The 15,592-nt window shown below is 42.5% G+C and overlaps 2 protein-coding genes across 2 annotated transcripts; both read right to left on the reverse strand.

Annotated features, from left to right (window-relative positions):
- Positions 1-700: 700 nt before the first annotated feature.
- hmg20b (high mobility group 20B) lies at positions 701-3,925 on the reverse strand. The gene is made up of 9 exons (XM_061296729.1): positions 3,776-3,925; positions 3,404-3,551; positions 2,661-2,861; positions 2,317-2,437; positions 2,185-2,231; positions 1,924-1,990; positions 1,600-1,815; positions 1,368-1,500; positions 701-1,114 (listed from the first exon to the last, which is right to left on the reverse strand). The coding sequence occupies exons 2-9, from the start codon at positions 3,482-3,484 to the stop codon at positions 1,102-1,104; spliced, it is 879 nt and encodes a 292-aa protein (XP_061152713.1). The 5' UTR covers positions 3,485-3,551; positions 3,776-3,925; the 3' UTR covers positions 701-1,101.
- A 661-nt stretch (positions 3,926-4,586) lies between these two features.
- On the reverse strand, positions 4,587-10,109 carry LOC133166644 (elongation factor 2b-like). The gene is made up of 13 exons (XM_061296728.1): positions 9,959-10,109; positions 8,781-8,995; positions 8,352-8,533; positions 8,046-8,254; positions 7,748-7,926; positions 7,124-7,229; positions 6,662-6,914; positions 6,381-6,576; positions 5,933-6,299; positions 5,496-5,849; positions 5,251-5,433; positions 5,034-5,166; positions 4,587-4,951 (listed from the first exon to the last, which is right to left on the reverse strand). Exons 1-13 carry the CDS (start codon positions 9,959-9,961, stop codon positions 4,758-4,760), a joined length of 2,574 nt encoding a protein of 857 aa, XP_061152712.1. The 5' UTR covers positions 9,962-10,109; the 3' UTR covers positions 4,587-4,757.
- Positions 10,110-15,592: the final 5,483 nt, after the last annotated feature.

Below are 15,592 nucleotides of genomic sequence, written 5' to 3' on the forward strand. Positions count from 1 at the left end.
AAGGTGACGTCACAGCATGAGGCGGGGGAGAATGTACGTCACACGTCAGCCCCGCCCATGGGATATTTCTACTACATTTTATGAACTGATCGATTGAAATCAGGGATGTCGAAATTAAAAACCGGAGCCTTTTACCGTTTTATAATTCTATATGGATACACATTTCACTTTTTTAAACTGACTTCATCGGATTAATTTGTGATGAATTAAATAAGACAAAAGAGGAAGATCATTTGCATGAAAACAAACACAGACATACTGCTTGTTTTACAACAAACAAGTTCCTGTTTGGCAACATTCATACTTGCACAACTTGTTTTGTTCCTCCCAGAAGACGAATTTTAAGTTGCCTCTCACAGAAGCAACAGAGAAAGGGACGTGCGTGCGTGTAAGCCAACACTGCCATCTGCTGGAAGCCATGATTAATTACAACAACCCAAAATGGTGCCGTTCTAAATAATACTTCGCCTATTTTTGTGGTTGTATTCCTGCACAATCTAATTATAGTGTTACAATGCGTACAATATATACGTATTAATAATAAACAACAACAACAGACATTGATGTACAAGTTAAAACCTTCCTTAATCTGATCCTTATTATCTTTAAAAATATTCAGAAGCGGTCATTTTCAATACACATCACATATTTGATCTGGAAAGAAAGTATAAATTGCTCAATGAGTGAGTGATAACAAAGATAAAAGAGACAAGCTTGTTCACTTTATATCGGAAATATTTTCAGCACATTTTCAAACAGCATTTTGGGAAAAAAATACAATGAAAGTTCCCACTAGATAGAAACTGATATGACGACTTATAGTTATGCTTAATAACACTGCACACACAGATGATCCCAGCCACCAATGCAACATGGCATTTCTTGTAAACTCCTCATTATAAACAAAGTAAACAGAGGGTACGCCTTTCAAAATAGTTTCCGCACACTTTGGAGAACTCACACATTTGTGCAGAAGAGGGAGCGGTCCAAACTTCGACCGACGGAACTGCCCTTTCGATCCCTCGAGACGATTGCACCTGATAAATTCATCCGCCCGGTGCAGGAATGACTGAGGAGGCCGGCAGAGGTTGCGCAGCTGTTCTATAACTTCTCACTTGAAAATATAAAATGTGTTTTTGGAGAATATATCACATTTTGTGGGGCCCACATGGGAAAAAAAAGTATTTTTGGAGGTGCTTTAATACAAATTTGGGTTTATGGCGTGGTTGTAGTGTAGCGCAGGTTAGCATTAGCTCCGGGTGGTTAAACAAACAACTCACTACAAATAAATTAAGTGGAAGTCAAGTTTGTGAATGCTTTTCTTTTTTTTTCTGCGCGTGTGTGGCAATGACAAAGCTGTATTCTACCTGTCCAGGTGAGAGAGGACATCGCAAAGCTGCGTAAGCAAGGCCCGGTGCTTTTGAGGGTTCCCTTCGAGCGCACCGCTGAGACGACTGAGATACGAATCCAAGTTTCCGAAGGTCGCCGTCTCGCCCGTGCCTGTTTAAAGACACAGTGGAGGGTAAACTCGGGAAATGTTGTAGTAGTATTAAGTATTGAACATTTTGAATCTTTAAAATTATACTTCATGCAGCAAACCTGGTAACGGCACAGCAGCCAGACTGTTGACCAACGTGTGTTTAATGGCCAGCAAGTGCTGGTGAAGCGCCTGCGTGCGCTTCTCGTCCTGGTTAAGCTCCGCCTCCAGGCGCTCTTTGGCGTTGTACATGTCTTTGATGTGCCTCTGCAGCACGGCGTTTTGCTCCTCAAACTCGATGTTGGCCTTGCGAAGTCGACGCAACTCCGCCTCTCGAGCTGTGGTCCGGTTGAGAGAATGAACAATCGTGCAACTTGCATATGGATTTGCAATGATTTGAAAATCATACGGATGCTGAAAACAGATGTTTTACTTATTTGTGTTACCTTTGTTTTGATCAAGAAACTCCTCTGTGAAGATGGGGATGTCAAACCTGCTCGGGAGCTCGGACGTCTGACAAATCAAGAAAGAGCTTTTACATCCTTGACTGAAAATGAGGTTGGAGTTTGCAGTGGAATCAACACTGAATCAAAACTTAAAACAACTCAAATATGAATGTAGATCTGCTTTGACACTCTCATATCAGTTCAGTTGGATTGGACAAAATTGAAATGATTCTCGGAGTGTATGTAAAGAGTGTCACGCACCTTTGGCAAGCCTGAACTGGCACTTATGATCACAGACGGATTCTCCTCTGAAAGAGAGACGGTGTGCGAGTATAAGAGAGCGTTTCACAACCAATTAGATGCTTTGAAAAGTGGAGACAACAACGTAGCCACCTTTCTTAATCCTTTTGTCTTGTATTTTCGTGCTGGTGATCTGATATGCCTCCGTCTGATGATATTCCTTCAATTCCTGGGCATACTGCATCTTCTCTCGCTCGGCCTCGTCCAGGTAACGCTAGAAATTCACACTCAAGATGATCCCACATATGAAAGAAGACTGATGCCATTTTGACATAAATTAAGATTTCCCAGGAGTCACATGGGTAGTTTACAAAAGATTGGCTTGGGTGGTGTAATCCCACACTTGATGGGTGGGCAGGCAGACCAGCGAGTATGTGTATACAAGCAATTAAAAAGTCAATATCCTCTTTAAGGGCTTTCAATTGATTGTGATTTACCTGTTTGTCATTGGGCGCTAATCGTGTCCATTCTGCTCCGAGCCTCTTGGTGATTTCCGGGAAAGGCAGGTCAGGATAACGGGCCCTCATCACTTCCCGCCGCTCATTCAAGAAGCGGACGTACCCAGTGACTGGTGCCTTGGGACCGTTGGGTAGCACTTTCTTCCTTTTCTTCCCCTTGGGCCATCCTCGCTTCTTAGGCTGCAATGAAAGTAAGCAGTCACTTTGGTATATAATAAGACTGGTCAACTAATTTTGGAATCAGAGATGCAAGCAAATGTTTCTTCCCCAAGGACATCAGGTTTTAATAAATTACAAAAATATATATAGCAACACAAAAACCTGACATGCTCGAAAAAAATAAGTGTAGAAAATACATTTATGTACATAGAAAGACATTTGTGATTGAAATTTGCCATAAAACAGTGTAGTACAACATGCTGGCCAATAAAATGCATCTGGATAATGTTCAATAATCTATTAAACAGCACCATTCTATATTTATAAAATTCTAGTGTTTACCCATGTAAATATTTACTAAAGTTAGTATTTAACAACTCACCGAGCATAGGCTGGTGATGGACTACGACACTGCGTCGTAAACCGAGGACCCCTGTTATTGTCTGGTGGCGGCTGTTTTACCCAATTAATTTTAATACCATCATTTATATTAGAAAAATTGAAAAGAAAGCAGCCGGAAAGCAAACGTTGGAGGTTGTAGTGTATTAAAACAGAGCACCCACCTCCTCTTGAGGATGTTCTGTGGACTGTGAGGCTCGAGGCTGCTGCGGAGCATCATTCTGCTCCTGTTTGACGCCACCCATGATCCCCCTCAGTCCTGCTTAGAGCGTTAAATGAAGCAATTTCCGTCGGAATTATGCCAGCTTGTATCTGGGGGAAACAGGAGAGGAAATTCGAATAAAAAGAAAACGACAACGTCCCCCGCATTGACGCCACTTCTGGCTTGCTAAACAGCTTGCTAGCATCCAGTAGGGCTAATTGTGTAACAATATACAAGATGAACAAAAAAAAAAAAAACAGCAAACGGGGCGGGCGGGGAGAACAATTAGAAAAACAGCACAAGTAGTAATTTGTATCTCAATGTAAAGACTTACAGGAAACGTGTCGTTGTATAAATCTCTTTTTTAAAATTATTACTCCGTATGGATAATAATTACTCTGCTCACCGGAAAAAAAACTCCTCTGTAAAACAGGAAACCGAAGCCAAGCTTGCACGTGATTGGTCTATTCCTTTAATTCTGATTGGTCAATACAGTCACTCCCCATTGGTTAGTATGATCATTGGGCCTCTTCAAGGTATGTTGTTTCAAGTGAATTTCTTGAAAAAATAAAAACGCGAGTTACGACACCACGGAACAATTCCTTCGTAATAAATATTAATATCAGTCTCCGCTATGTAAATAGTATGAGTGGGCTGTGGTTAATCTGAAGAAAATTTAGGAGCAGGAATAAAAAGGTAGAGGATTGTTGGTAAACGTCAATTTTGAAAACATCTGGTACACGTTTGTGAGGAAAAGCCAGTTTTTAACTCCACTCGTGACATTTACAATGGGCTTACAATAATAATTAAGGTGCATATGTTGGAAAGATGCATTTATTTTGCACTCCCGGATTTTGTTTTGGTAGATTCCGGTTATAAATACAGTTTTTCAAGCACAGCACACCCGAAACTTCCGCTTTCAAGGTTATGGCAACCTTTCAGTATATAAAATTGTGTGTACATTGTAGCAAAGGTTGTACACACATTTATTACCCCTTGTATGGTTGTAGCAAAGTTCACTTCGATACCATTCACATGATGATGACTCATGAAACTTGAATTCAAATGGCGAATGCAAGTGCTTCATTGCAAATACAGAACAGGATGTGAGAATGTGATTTGAGAGTTAAAAATCAAACATCGGATAGGTTTTATTTCCTTTTATTTGTTTACAATTTTTTGTTAGGTTTATCATTTATATTGTCAATCCGTTTGGCAAACTTGGTGCTCACTGTGTTCTGTACAGTCCGGTCCCACAGTGCCGATTACATGTGTGAGGGAGGAATGAGGCAATAAGCAAATAGTGGTCCAGGCTTTTATAATTTGTCCAGGTAGTTGTCCAAGGCCGGCACGCCTTCTTTCAGGCCCTTGCGTTTACGTGTATCGGTGACCACAATACCGGGCTTGCTTGTGGGTTCCAACGGGTTTCCAGGGAGTATCTGCCAATGGTCAAAGACACACTGGGGGAAGGCCTGGCCACCGGTGTTGGAACGAAGGTCGGCTGTGAAACCTGCAGATGGAGCCATGTTGCATTAGTGAGTTACTGGGTCAAAGTCGCAGGGTAAAACAGTTACTTGGCTGCAAACACATACCAAACGACTCCATGACAGGCAGGTAGGCCTTGATGACACGCATGGGTGTACCGAGCACACTGGCCTCCTCAAACACGTGACCACGTCTCTTGGTCAACACACCATAGATTCCACCCATGGCAGCCTCGGGACACTACACGAGATAGAAACGTAATTGTGTCAATTGCAAATAATTAGAGACTAAAATTGCCATGCCAAGTATAAATTCAAGACTGACCTGGATCTCCACCAGATAGACAGGCTCCATCATTCTGGGCTCAGCTGTGAGCTCGCATGCATACAGAACTCTGCGAGTGGTGGGCATTATCTGTCCACCACCGCGGTGGATGGCGTCTGTGTGCAGGGTGACATCGTGGATATCAAAGCGAACCGCACGCATGTTCTCTTCGCAGAGGACACCCTGAATACAAGAATCACGATCAGCACCAATTCATACGTTTTCATCAACAACTTGTTTTGTACCTCCTTGACAGCCCACTGGAAGCCAGCCACAACACTGTCCTTGATCTCATTAAGGTACTGCACTCCCTTGGTCACATCCACCAGCAGGTTGGGCCCAGTTCCGTCAGGGCCGAAGCACCAGATCTTCTTGCAGTCTGTGGCTTCCCAGTCGTACTTGTCTGCAAGGTAGCGGGCACGGGCCTTCAACTCCTGACGAGCGCTGACATCTCCCTTCTCAATGTCCTCAGGCAAACCGTCTTCAAGGGGCCGTGCCTTCATGAACAGACGGTTGTGCTTGTTGGGGGACTTGGACAGACACACAATTGAGGACTCGGCGCTGACAGTCTCCCTGTAAGACACCACGGGCTCAGATTTCTAAAAGAAGAAGAAGAAAAAAAAGATTAAGAATATGACCATAATTGTAAAGTGTGCTGCTTTATTATTATTTAATAAATCACCTTGAGTGGGATGCAAGCATGGTCCTCTTCAAGATCCTTGAGGCAGATCTCCAGGTGAAGCTCTCCGGCTCCAGCAACAATGTGCTCTCCAGACTCTTCAATGATGCACTGCACCATGGGATCGGACTTGGACAGACGCTTCAAGCCCTCCACCAGCTTGGGGAGATCGGCGGGGTTCTTGGCTTCCACGGCGACCCTCACCACAGGGCTGACGCTGAACTTCATAACTTTCATGTTGTGTGCTTGCTCAAAGGTGGTGATGGTTCCAGTCTTGACCAGGAACTGATCCACACCGACCAGACCCACAATGTTACCACAGGGCACGTCTTCAATGGGCTCAGTGTAGCGACCCATCATCAGAATGGTCCTGGTGAGTGAGAAGGGGACAAATTAGAATTTCAACAACAGTGATTGGACAAGACAATTTGGGTCGTGTGTGAAAAGCGACCTCTGGATTGGCTTCAAGTAGAGATCTTCTTTCTTTCCAGGGGTGTAGTTGGGTCCCATGATACGCACTTTGAGACCAGTGGAGACGGTTCCAGAGAAGACACGGCCAAAGGCATAGAAGCGTCCCTTGTCACTGGTGGGTACCATCTTAGAGATGTACATCATTAAGGGAGCCTTGGAGTCACAGTTCTTGATACCTGAAAGAAAAAATCAGTTGGTGAAAACAAAACCAATACATCGGAGTAGTTACATTAAACAAAGTTTTTCTTCTTTCCATCATACCCATGGCGGCCTCATCTTCGTCGGGTCCTTCATAGAGCAGCTCGCAACGGTACTTTTGGGCAGTGACGGGGGAAGGCAGGTGGATGGTGATCATCTGAAGCAGGGCCTCTCCAGCTGGCAGCCAGCGACGCATCACAGCCTTCAGCAGGGGCTTGCCTTCTTTATCCTTGTCCTCTGTATCCAACTTGATGTCCAACTTTTGGATCAGCTTGCTCGTCTCCTCCTTCTTGAAGTTCATGATGGCATCAAACACCTGGGGAGGAATTGAGGACATTTGTCAAATCCAAACATTGAAATCAAAGAGGTCTTAACACAAACTCATTCGGCGACCCGCTCAGACAAACGATGATCATCACAACTATAAATCAGGTCAAAGTGAAGAATGCTATGAAAGTCATCACTTGCAGGTATCAGCGCCAACACGCACTTTGATCTCATTGACAGCATACAAATAATCTTTACCTTGAAGATGGGGTCAAGGATGAGATGGACAAAGCTGCGAGGGATCCTCTTGCCATCGGCTCCATTTGAGGACTTTGAAAACTTGCCAGAGGCTGGGTCAAAGTACCTACAGACAAAAAGCAGGACATTCAGTACACACGAAAACTTTAATTCCTTTCAGTGTCCAGCAGGAGGTACTTTGGAAACAAATATTTATGTCACAACAATGCGTTCTATATGGCTTATTAGGGATGGCCCCAAGCGCTGAATTCACAATTGTGGAAACAAGCTACGTTAAATGCCAGCAAGCAGCTGCCACAAAGACACTATCGAAAATGCCCAACTTGAGCTCTACATCATATCAACAACGTATCCCGTCTTGTCAATAACGGTAAGACAAATTAATATCGTCTATCGTAGGTGCCAAACTTGGGGACCATGAGAAACGTCTTGGAAGAGTTTTTGCCAAGAAAGCTTCCCTATAAAGTACAAAAATCTCTTTTCCATGGGGATCAAATGCAAATGTAGTCACTTTCCGGGACCCCCCCCCCATCAACAGAGTAAATCGAGTTGATTGCTCACAAACTAAACAGAAATCAAATAATCCCCCCCCCCCCAGTGATCTTTTCAACAAATTGACTGTACCTGTCACCCCACAGTTTCTTCATCATGTCTTCCACCTTCTTGCAGCGCTCAGCATTAGTCATCTCGGTGTTGCCCTTGGCAGCAAATTTGGCCGCGTACATCTCAGCAAACTGCTTGAGGGTGAAAGCCCATCCGTGGAGGCCAGAGCCAAAGCCGACGGTGCCAATGACTGGATCAATCTAGAAATTGGCAAATAAAAAAATAATATTTACCAAATATTTGTGGCCCGTGTTGAGACAAACACCCAATTCTGTAGATAAAAAATTTATACACAGAAAGGAAAATTTGTTACACGCACCTGGATATTGCCCATGGGTCCATCCTCTTCACCATAAGTGGAAATGATGACGTTGACGTTCTCGATGATGCACTGGAACGTTTTGTACAAGTCCTCGGGCTCGAGCTGCAGCTCCAACAAGGCACGGTCCATTTTGTTCATCATCAGGACTGGCTTGATGCGCTCGCAGATGGCCTGGCGGAGCACAGTCTCGGTTTGGACGCACACGCCTTGCATGGAGAGACAATAACAAACGATGAGTCAACTATATTGACAGGGACGTGTGCAACAGCACCAACGCAGATGCAGCCGCTTCCTCACACTTACCAGAAACGCAATCAACGACCACCAGAGCTCCGTCAGTGACACGGAGAGCAGCGGTCACTTCAGAGGAGAAGTCAACGTGTCCAGGAGAGTCGATCAGGTTGATCAAGAAGCCGGAGCCATCCTTGGACTGCTTGATGAAGGCCATGTCACTCTCGGACAGCTCGTAGAACATGGAGATGGCGCTACAACATTGGAGACGGGCAGTTTTAAAGTGAGCATCACAAAAAAAAAAAAACAACACCACCGAAGTCACGTAGTGTCATTGTTTTCAAAATATATAATTTGGAAGTCATCCTGAGTCATGAATCAGAATTTACCTGACCTCAACTTTGGACTTTACAATCAAGTGTGTCACACAGGCAACTGACATTTTTCCCAAAATGCAGAAACCCTTCAACTGAATAAAAATTCAACAATATCAGCGCTTACGTAGACTTGATGGTAATGCAACGATCTTGTTCGTCCTTTCGCGTGTCGGTGAAACGGGTTTCCCCGGCACGGGCCGAGGCAATGATACCAGCCTTGGACACGAGTGAGTCGGTCAAGGTGGATTTGCCATGATCGACGTGCGCAATCACAGACATGTTACGGATGTTTGCCTTCTTGTCCATGATGGCACGGATCTGGTCGATTGTAAAGTTCACCTGCGGGGACAAGAATAGATTAGATGTGCATGCAGACATAATACAACTATTGATCATTACCATTTTACGTGGCAGATCAACTCATTCGGTATTTATTAAGTAGAAAATACATTTAAATTGTCTCAATAACCGCAAGGCCATACATTTTTTTCTACTCTAGTCATGTTTCAAGGTGTAAGGTGCCATTCTCCATACAGATTTAAACACGGCACTGGAAATGAAACTACCTCACCGATAGGGGAGAAGAAAAATGCTCTGACGCATCATTTGAATGCCAGGCAGGGCGTTGTGAACCTGCATTCGCAACTCGTTTTACCAAGTAGATACTTGAGCATCACGTGTTTTGTTTATAACACTGGAAAAAATGGGGCGGTATTGCAAATATCGCACACTCGAGTATCAAATGTCGGCCACGTGTACAGACTTTGACACAATGCTACGCGTTAGCATTAGCACGTTGACTAAACGACGTAGCCCCACGGCATAATGACAATAGGCCGGTGGTGGGTTATGAAACCAAGCAACAGCAGCCACTTCGGCCGACATGTACGTAGATCGACCACGACAGTCGGAATCTGATTGTTTAGGACTCGATGTTTCATATTACGATCAGCTGTTTGGGCCGTTCATGTCAGTGCACAAAGAAGCTCTTAAGAGCCGGTACGTTAGCAAACCGCCGCTCCGATTACAGGCCTCGACGATAAGAACACAACCGAGAAGCACAACGCTTTTCGTGTATAACGTTGTAATATTATCAAGCGGATAATCATTTTTAAAGATCGCTTAGCGTTCAAGAGCTGCAGTTATGAAAGAAGGGTTGCCATTTTATCATCGGTGAATGATCGACGCCCAAAATCGCTCGAGCGCGGATTACTGATCGATAATAGCGGTAATAACAACGGTAATGAGAACCCCGCCGCTGTACGTATCCCGCACAAACTCACAAAACCCGAATCATCTTACCATTTTGACGGATGGTTTTGGATTCGCTCGGTGGAGAAAAAGCCGACAGCAAATATTACACTGCCCACCACTCGAGGGCCTAGGCAGGGAAGAGAACGCTGACGTCAGACGAACTCAATATATAATGCGTGCGTCGTGTCGGTGACGTCAGCACGCTTTTGCGCAACCGCATCCAGGCTCTTCTCAGCTCTATTCAAAACTTCAAGACTGGTAATAATCACTTCGTCCAGTAGATAGAGCTCTAGACTAAATTGTGACAACATTTTCCAGTGTTCAATAAATGAGTTTGTTGCATCATCTTGTTCTTTACCTAAAAAGTTATTTTATTCTAGTAGAATCAGGGGTTGGCAACCCGCGGCTCCAGAGCCGCATGCGTCTCTTTAGCACGCTCCTAGTGGCTCCCTAGAGTTTTTGCAAATATGCGTGAAAATGGAAAAATGTTTTTTTTTTTGGTTGTTGTTGTTTTTTAAATATGTTTTTTAGATGGTAATCACGACACAACCATACTTGTGCTGTAAACATGTATGTAGTTGCAAATATATTAAAAATACCAAATTTAAGAATGACGCCAATTAGCAAAATTGCGTCATAGCACAGGTGAGTTGTAAACAGGTATGTGAGTGATGGGCCATGAATTCAAAAGGCAAAAAGAGAAAGTTTGCTGATGAGAACAGAGGCTTTAAGAAAGAATGGACTGAACTTTTTGCTTTCATTGCCAATGCTGAAGCTTTGCCTGCATGTTTGATTATCAATGAGAGGTCGTCAAATAACAAGAAGAGGAATTTGGAGCGACATTTTCAGCTAAAGCATGCTAAATTTGCTGCCGATCACCCAGTTGCAACTGAGAGGAAAGGTGCAATTGCAGTGCTGGTGGAGAAGTTTCAAGAAGTGGATTGCATCTCCAAACTCTACTACTGCTGCAAGATTTGTTGCAGCCCCCGGAGATAATAAAGCGCAGAAAACCATTCAGAAAACTAAAGACATACCTCTCCGCACAAACAATATCACCGATCAGCAAATCAAGGACATCAATCCAGCTCCAGCTTTCTCAATTGATGGATGAGTCGTGTGACGTGACCTGCTATGCAGGTACGTAAACTCTAATGGGGCGCAAGAAGAAATGATCAAATTGATACCACTATTTTTTTTTCTAAATTATTTTTATAGTAGACATACAACTTATGTATTGACAGTCTATGTTGGCTTATAAAAGGCTTTTAGATTTTTGCAACTCCAGACAGGTTTTGTTTTTTGGGGGGCCAATACGGCTCATTGAACAATTTGGGTTGCCGAACCCTTCTCTAGTAGAATGCAGGATTGAAGGATGATGACTGCAGGTAGGAGTTGAAGAAGAAATGCACACGCACTTACAAAATAAATAAGGAAGTTATAATTATAAAGCATATTGTACTAGAGAATTATTCCATTTCTGAGCTGAATTTATCCCTATAAAAGCTTACACCCCAAAAATAATGCAATATTAAAAAAAGAAGATTGATATGCATTGCCATCAATGGCGTAAAAGTGACAGGCCTAAGGCAAACAGGGATGATTTGTGAAACGGTCTTATTTAATTTTCCCCCGCACCGATTGTGCTCGTCCATAGCCTTGTGCATTCCAGAATAATTGCTGGCGACACATATCAGACAACTCAGCCTGAGTAATTAACAATGAATTGGAATGACATGAATTCTAAACGATGCTTTTTCTGCAAGCTGTGGCCGGTGAGTAAGTTATGCAGAAAAGCGTATTCAAACAAATTCTCGATGAGTCATTCTGAAAGTAAAAGATAACCATGAGAGGAGGGAATACAAAACCCTGTAAAAGTTACAGGGATAAATAATTACAATCCAAAAGTGGTATTTTTCCTCTCAATTACTGATACCACAGAAAAAAAATGGTACTAGACAATTTGCGCCATATCCTCCACGTGATAGTATGTTAAAGTTTGCTACTTGCATGAAATGACTTTAAGAGAGCTAAATGTTTTTTTGTGTATAGCATGTTTGACCTTTCTGTGACCTTCACGTAATAATGTGTCTGACAAATAATGAACATCACCATTGTGCTGATTTGAATCAGCAATCCCACAAATAGAAACATTTTGTCTCGCCTCTGTGGCATCTTCTTCCACTGCATTCTTGAACCCATACTTACATTTCCTTTTTTGAACATCCACTGAAGTAATAGTCACTCAAGCATCTTGCTCTTTTGGTTGCTTCACAATGTCACTGCAAGCTTTTAAGACACCTTGTCAACGCTGAAAGGGGTTTTGGGTGTCATGCTACTCTGTGTTTACTGGCAATCAATCTGCAAGCATCCATCACATTCCAGTGACCTAGATTTTTGAAAGGTCACACTTGCATGTATTCACTCAACTTCCGCACGCAGCACATTCTCCTCTTTGGAGACTCTCCCAAGTGGGGCTTCGACTCCAAATGTGGCTTGTGTGTTTCATTTTTAGACTCGCAGTACAACAAAAACTGCACGTTGAAATGAAGAAAAACTGGAAATTTTCGAGTAGGTAATTGGGATTCTTCATACAGCTACCAACCAGTGGCGGAGTTAGAGGGGGCCACAGGGGAAATCTGCCCCCCCCCCACTAAAATCTATACAAGCATATACCAGTCATTCCTGGTAAAAATTAACTCTACAGACACATAAAGGAACTAAGAGAGAATACTTATCTTGAGAAATTATTTCCGATGGGAGGGTGAGGGTCATCATTTCTGTCCATACAACTTCTGGGAAGTCATAAAATAATATAACCATAAAAGATCGAAGCTTTCAGAAACACGTGCCTTCTACATTTCTCCCTGAAATTACTGATCGAATTTAATTTCCCTAGTGATTCGCTAATTGTTTATTAGCTTAGCGGAATACAAAATTAATAAATGTATGGATTTTCCTGGTTGAATGCCAATTTCAAAAAGGTTCACCTGTAATGTCGCCCCTTCTGAGAATATGAAGCCATTTTATTCATTGTCGTTATCAGGTCTCCTAAAGTGAATTCCCCTTATACATAACGGCGTGCACAGCCCATTTGTAGTCGTGGTTATCAGAAAATAGACGTGGAGACAAGACAGATAAAATCATCACAAAAGAAGATAACCATTTTATCGCCGTGCGCCTCTTTGGGCGCAAATAGCAGGACGACAGCTTTGAACAGCATGTGTCAATGCGCCACGAGGCCTTTCCTCCTCTGATTTGTTGTTTTCCTTATTCAAACTGAACGAGTATAGAACAAAATAAGTGTTTTTTATATGAATACAAAAAAAAATGTAGGGCTAAGTGTTTTTTTTTTTTTTTCCGTCCTACTGACGCACATAAACGGACAAAGATTTTTTTTCCCCGTAAGTGTTTGCTACAGTCGTCATCCTTTCTGGTTCATTGAGGCTGTGAAAATATTTTTTTCCAATGTAGCCCAGATTAAAATTTGACTTGCTGAGTTAGAAAATAAATTCTCAATGATCATGATGAATTAAATAAATAATAAAGTTTGAATTCATAAAAAAAAAAAAATGAATATCTCTGATTTAAGTGTTTATTCAACTCTTCTGAGCAACATGTTTTCATTTTTGCCGATCCCCCCCCCCCCCCCCGCTTTCGCTTTCACACTGTGACAAGTCGATGCTTCTATTTTCCGAGAGTCGCTACCGACGACTACCAAGTGGGACGTTCTACCTCCCGCCGTTTCTACCACTTCCAAACATTTAGTTTCTTTTTGCTGTGAGCATCTTCTGCTACACAGGCAATCAATAAGTGCGGAAGCAATGAACTCAAATGATTTCAAAAGCATAATTGGATTTCAAGATACATGGAAACAATACTACAGAAATGAGGCAACATGGCCCAGGGGTTCACTACCTTGATCATAATTAATAAGCCAAGCAGCGATGAAATTATTCAACAAGTTGAGGCAGGAAATGTACTTTTCATCAAAGCAGTGCCGAGATGTGTGCGTGACAGAATTCCGTCGAGGTTATATTCATATCATCTTGTGTCACATTTTTCCTCTTGTTATGCAAAAACCAGCCATATTTAAAATTGAGGGGGTCGTCGAAGGGCACAGCCGAGGCACCTGGTATCATTTAAACATGTAAAGTCAAAGTCGAGGTGATGAAATAATGAAAGAAATGATGAGTCAACCCCTCGAAGGAAATTCTACGCAAAAGAATGGCCCTCATTAATATGAAAAATGCATCTTGAATGTTACTCCCTTGACTGCATAGTTAAGAGTTTTTCTTTTCCATTTCTGAACTTCTAATTTCTTTAACTGGGACACGCAGGTTTTGCCTCAAAACCGTTACTAACATCAAACATTCTGACTTCAGCTAAAGATTTCAAATCCAGCCAATTCCATTAATATCTCGCCTAAACTGAGTCACCAGCCTCGCTCGCCAGAATGAGAAGCCGGATCATGCAAAAAGATGAATAACTCCCATTTATGTGCAATGCGGTGAATACTGGCGGGCACGCACTCGGAAGCGAGCCAACAGCGGCGTCGCTCAATAAACAAACAGCGGGAGGTCAAGATTGTGTTCAGAATTCTCCAGTTAAATATTTTAATCCATGTTGGACATCTGCGGATAAATACCAGACAGGAATTTCCGACCACATGGGTGGGGGTGGAGTGGAGTGCCCAAGTGCCCCTTTGCAAGGCATCTAACCTCCCAGATTTTCCTGGCCCGAGTTTTAGGCCACTAAATCAGTCGGGACTGGCAAATTGGTGAAATTAAATTATTCAGCTATGTTCTTAGTGCGGTCCAGATTGAGTGCTGCCACAAATCGCCAGAGACAACAGGCAGAAATTGAAGATGATCTTTGAGTATTACAATTTTAACACTTCATGCGACAGGATTTTACAAAGGTGAGGGTTTATAAAATGAGCTTGTCATAGTTGATGAGTGAATGACACAATGAGATCATCTTGGCTAAGAGGCTGGAATGAGTTTTTCGGTTTGGACCCGAAACTCAGCTAGCTTGCTATTTACTCATATCCTGATAAATGACTTGTTTACAATATTAAAATAAATGCTCCTAAATTGTTGCCTCAATCCTTTTTGTCCAATATTCTTTTTGTTCATAAGAGAACCACCGCATAAACAATTCGCCTGTTTTGCCACGAGTAGAATTGTCCCTCTGACATTTGGACCACTTTTCATTGTTGGCAAAAAAAACGCAGTTTCCGTCCTGCACCTGATGCTTATCATGAAAAATGTGTTTTTGAGCTGATTTAATTTTCACAGGCAATGTTCTCTTGTTACAGAGCAGAAGAACGATAAGGACGCTCTCCGAGCGTTTATTTATCTATTTATTTATTTTTTAATCAAACTATGGGGCGTGCCGGCACATCTTTATCGCATCACGATAAGTCGATACATAACACAACCATGAATAGTAAATAACATCGACCAAGGCTATACACACATATTGGTTTTTCAATTTTATTAGATCAAACCCTTCGGGAAATTATGTCTAGGGTGACATGCAACGATATAACTTGAGATTGCTGTTGAGTGTCCAATGTCTACGTTCTGTTATTCTCTAACAAGTCTACTATGTTTCCATTAGCTGTCAAACAAAATCGTCTGGAAAGTGAGTCAAGTAAACAGCTGTGAGAAAATATGTTTT

Source organism: Syngnathus typhle, linkage group LG14 (genome assembly GCF_033458585.1).
Source record: "Syngnathus typhle isolate RoL2023-S1 ecotype Sweden linkage group LG14, RoL_Styp_1.0, whole genome shotgun sequence".
In the NCBI taxonomy this organism is placed as follows: domain Eukaryota; kingdom Metazoa; phylum Chordata; class Actinopteri; order Syngnathiformes; family Syngnathidae; genus Syngnathus; species Syngnathus typhle.

Bases quoted from the DNA above. Each gene is read 5' to 3' on its own strand.
- hmg20b (XM_061296729.1), bottom strand. From the start codon at position 3,484: ATGGGTGGCGTCAAACAGGAGCAGAATGATGCTCCGCAGCAGCCTCGA. The intron at 1,991-2,184 runs GTGCGTGACACT...TTGATTTGTCAG, and splicing joins CCAGTTCAGGCTTGCCAAAG to ACGTCCGAGCTCCCGAGCAG. The intron at 1,501-1,599 runs GTTTGCTGCATG...GTCTTTAAACAG, and splicing joins GGCTGCTGTGCCGTTACCAG to GCACGGGCGAGACGGCGACC.
- LOC133166644 (XM_061296728.1), bottom strand. The intron at 6,915-7,123 runs GTAAAGATTATT...ATTCCTCCCCAG, and splicing joins TCCTTGACCCCATCTTCAAG to GTGTTTGATGCCATCATGAA. The intron at 6,300-6,380 runs GTCGCTTTTCAC...CTCACTCACCAG, and splicing joins TACTTGAAGCCAATCCAGAG to GACCATTCTGATGATGGGTC.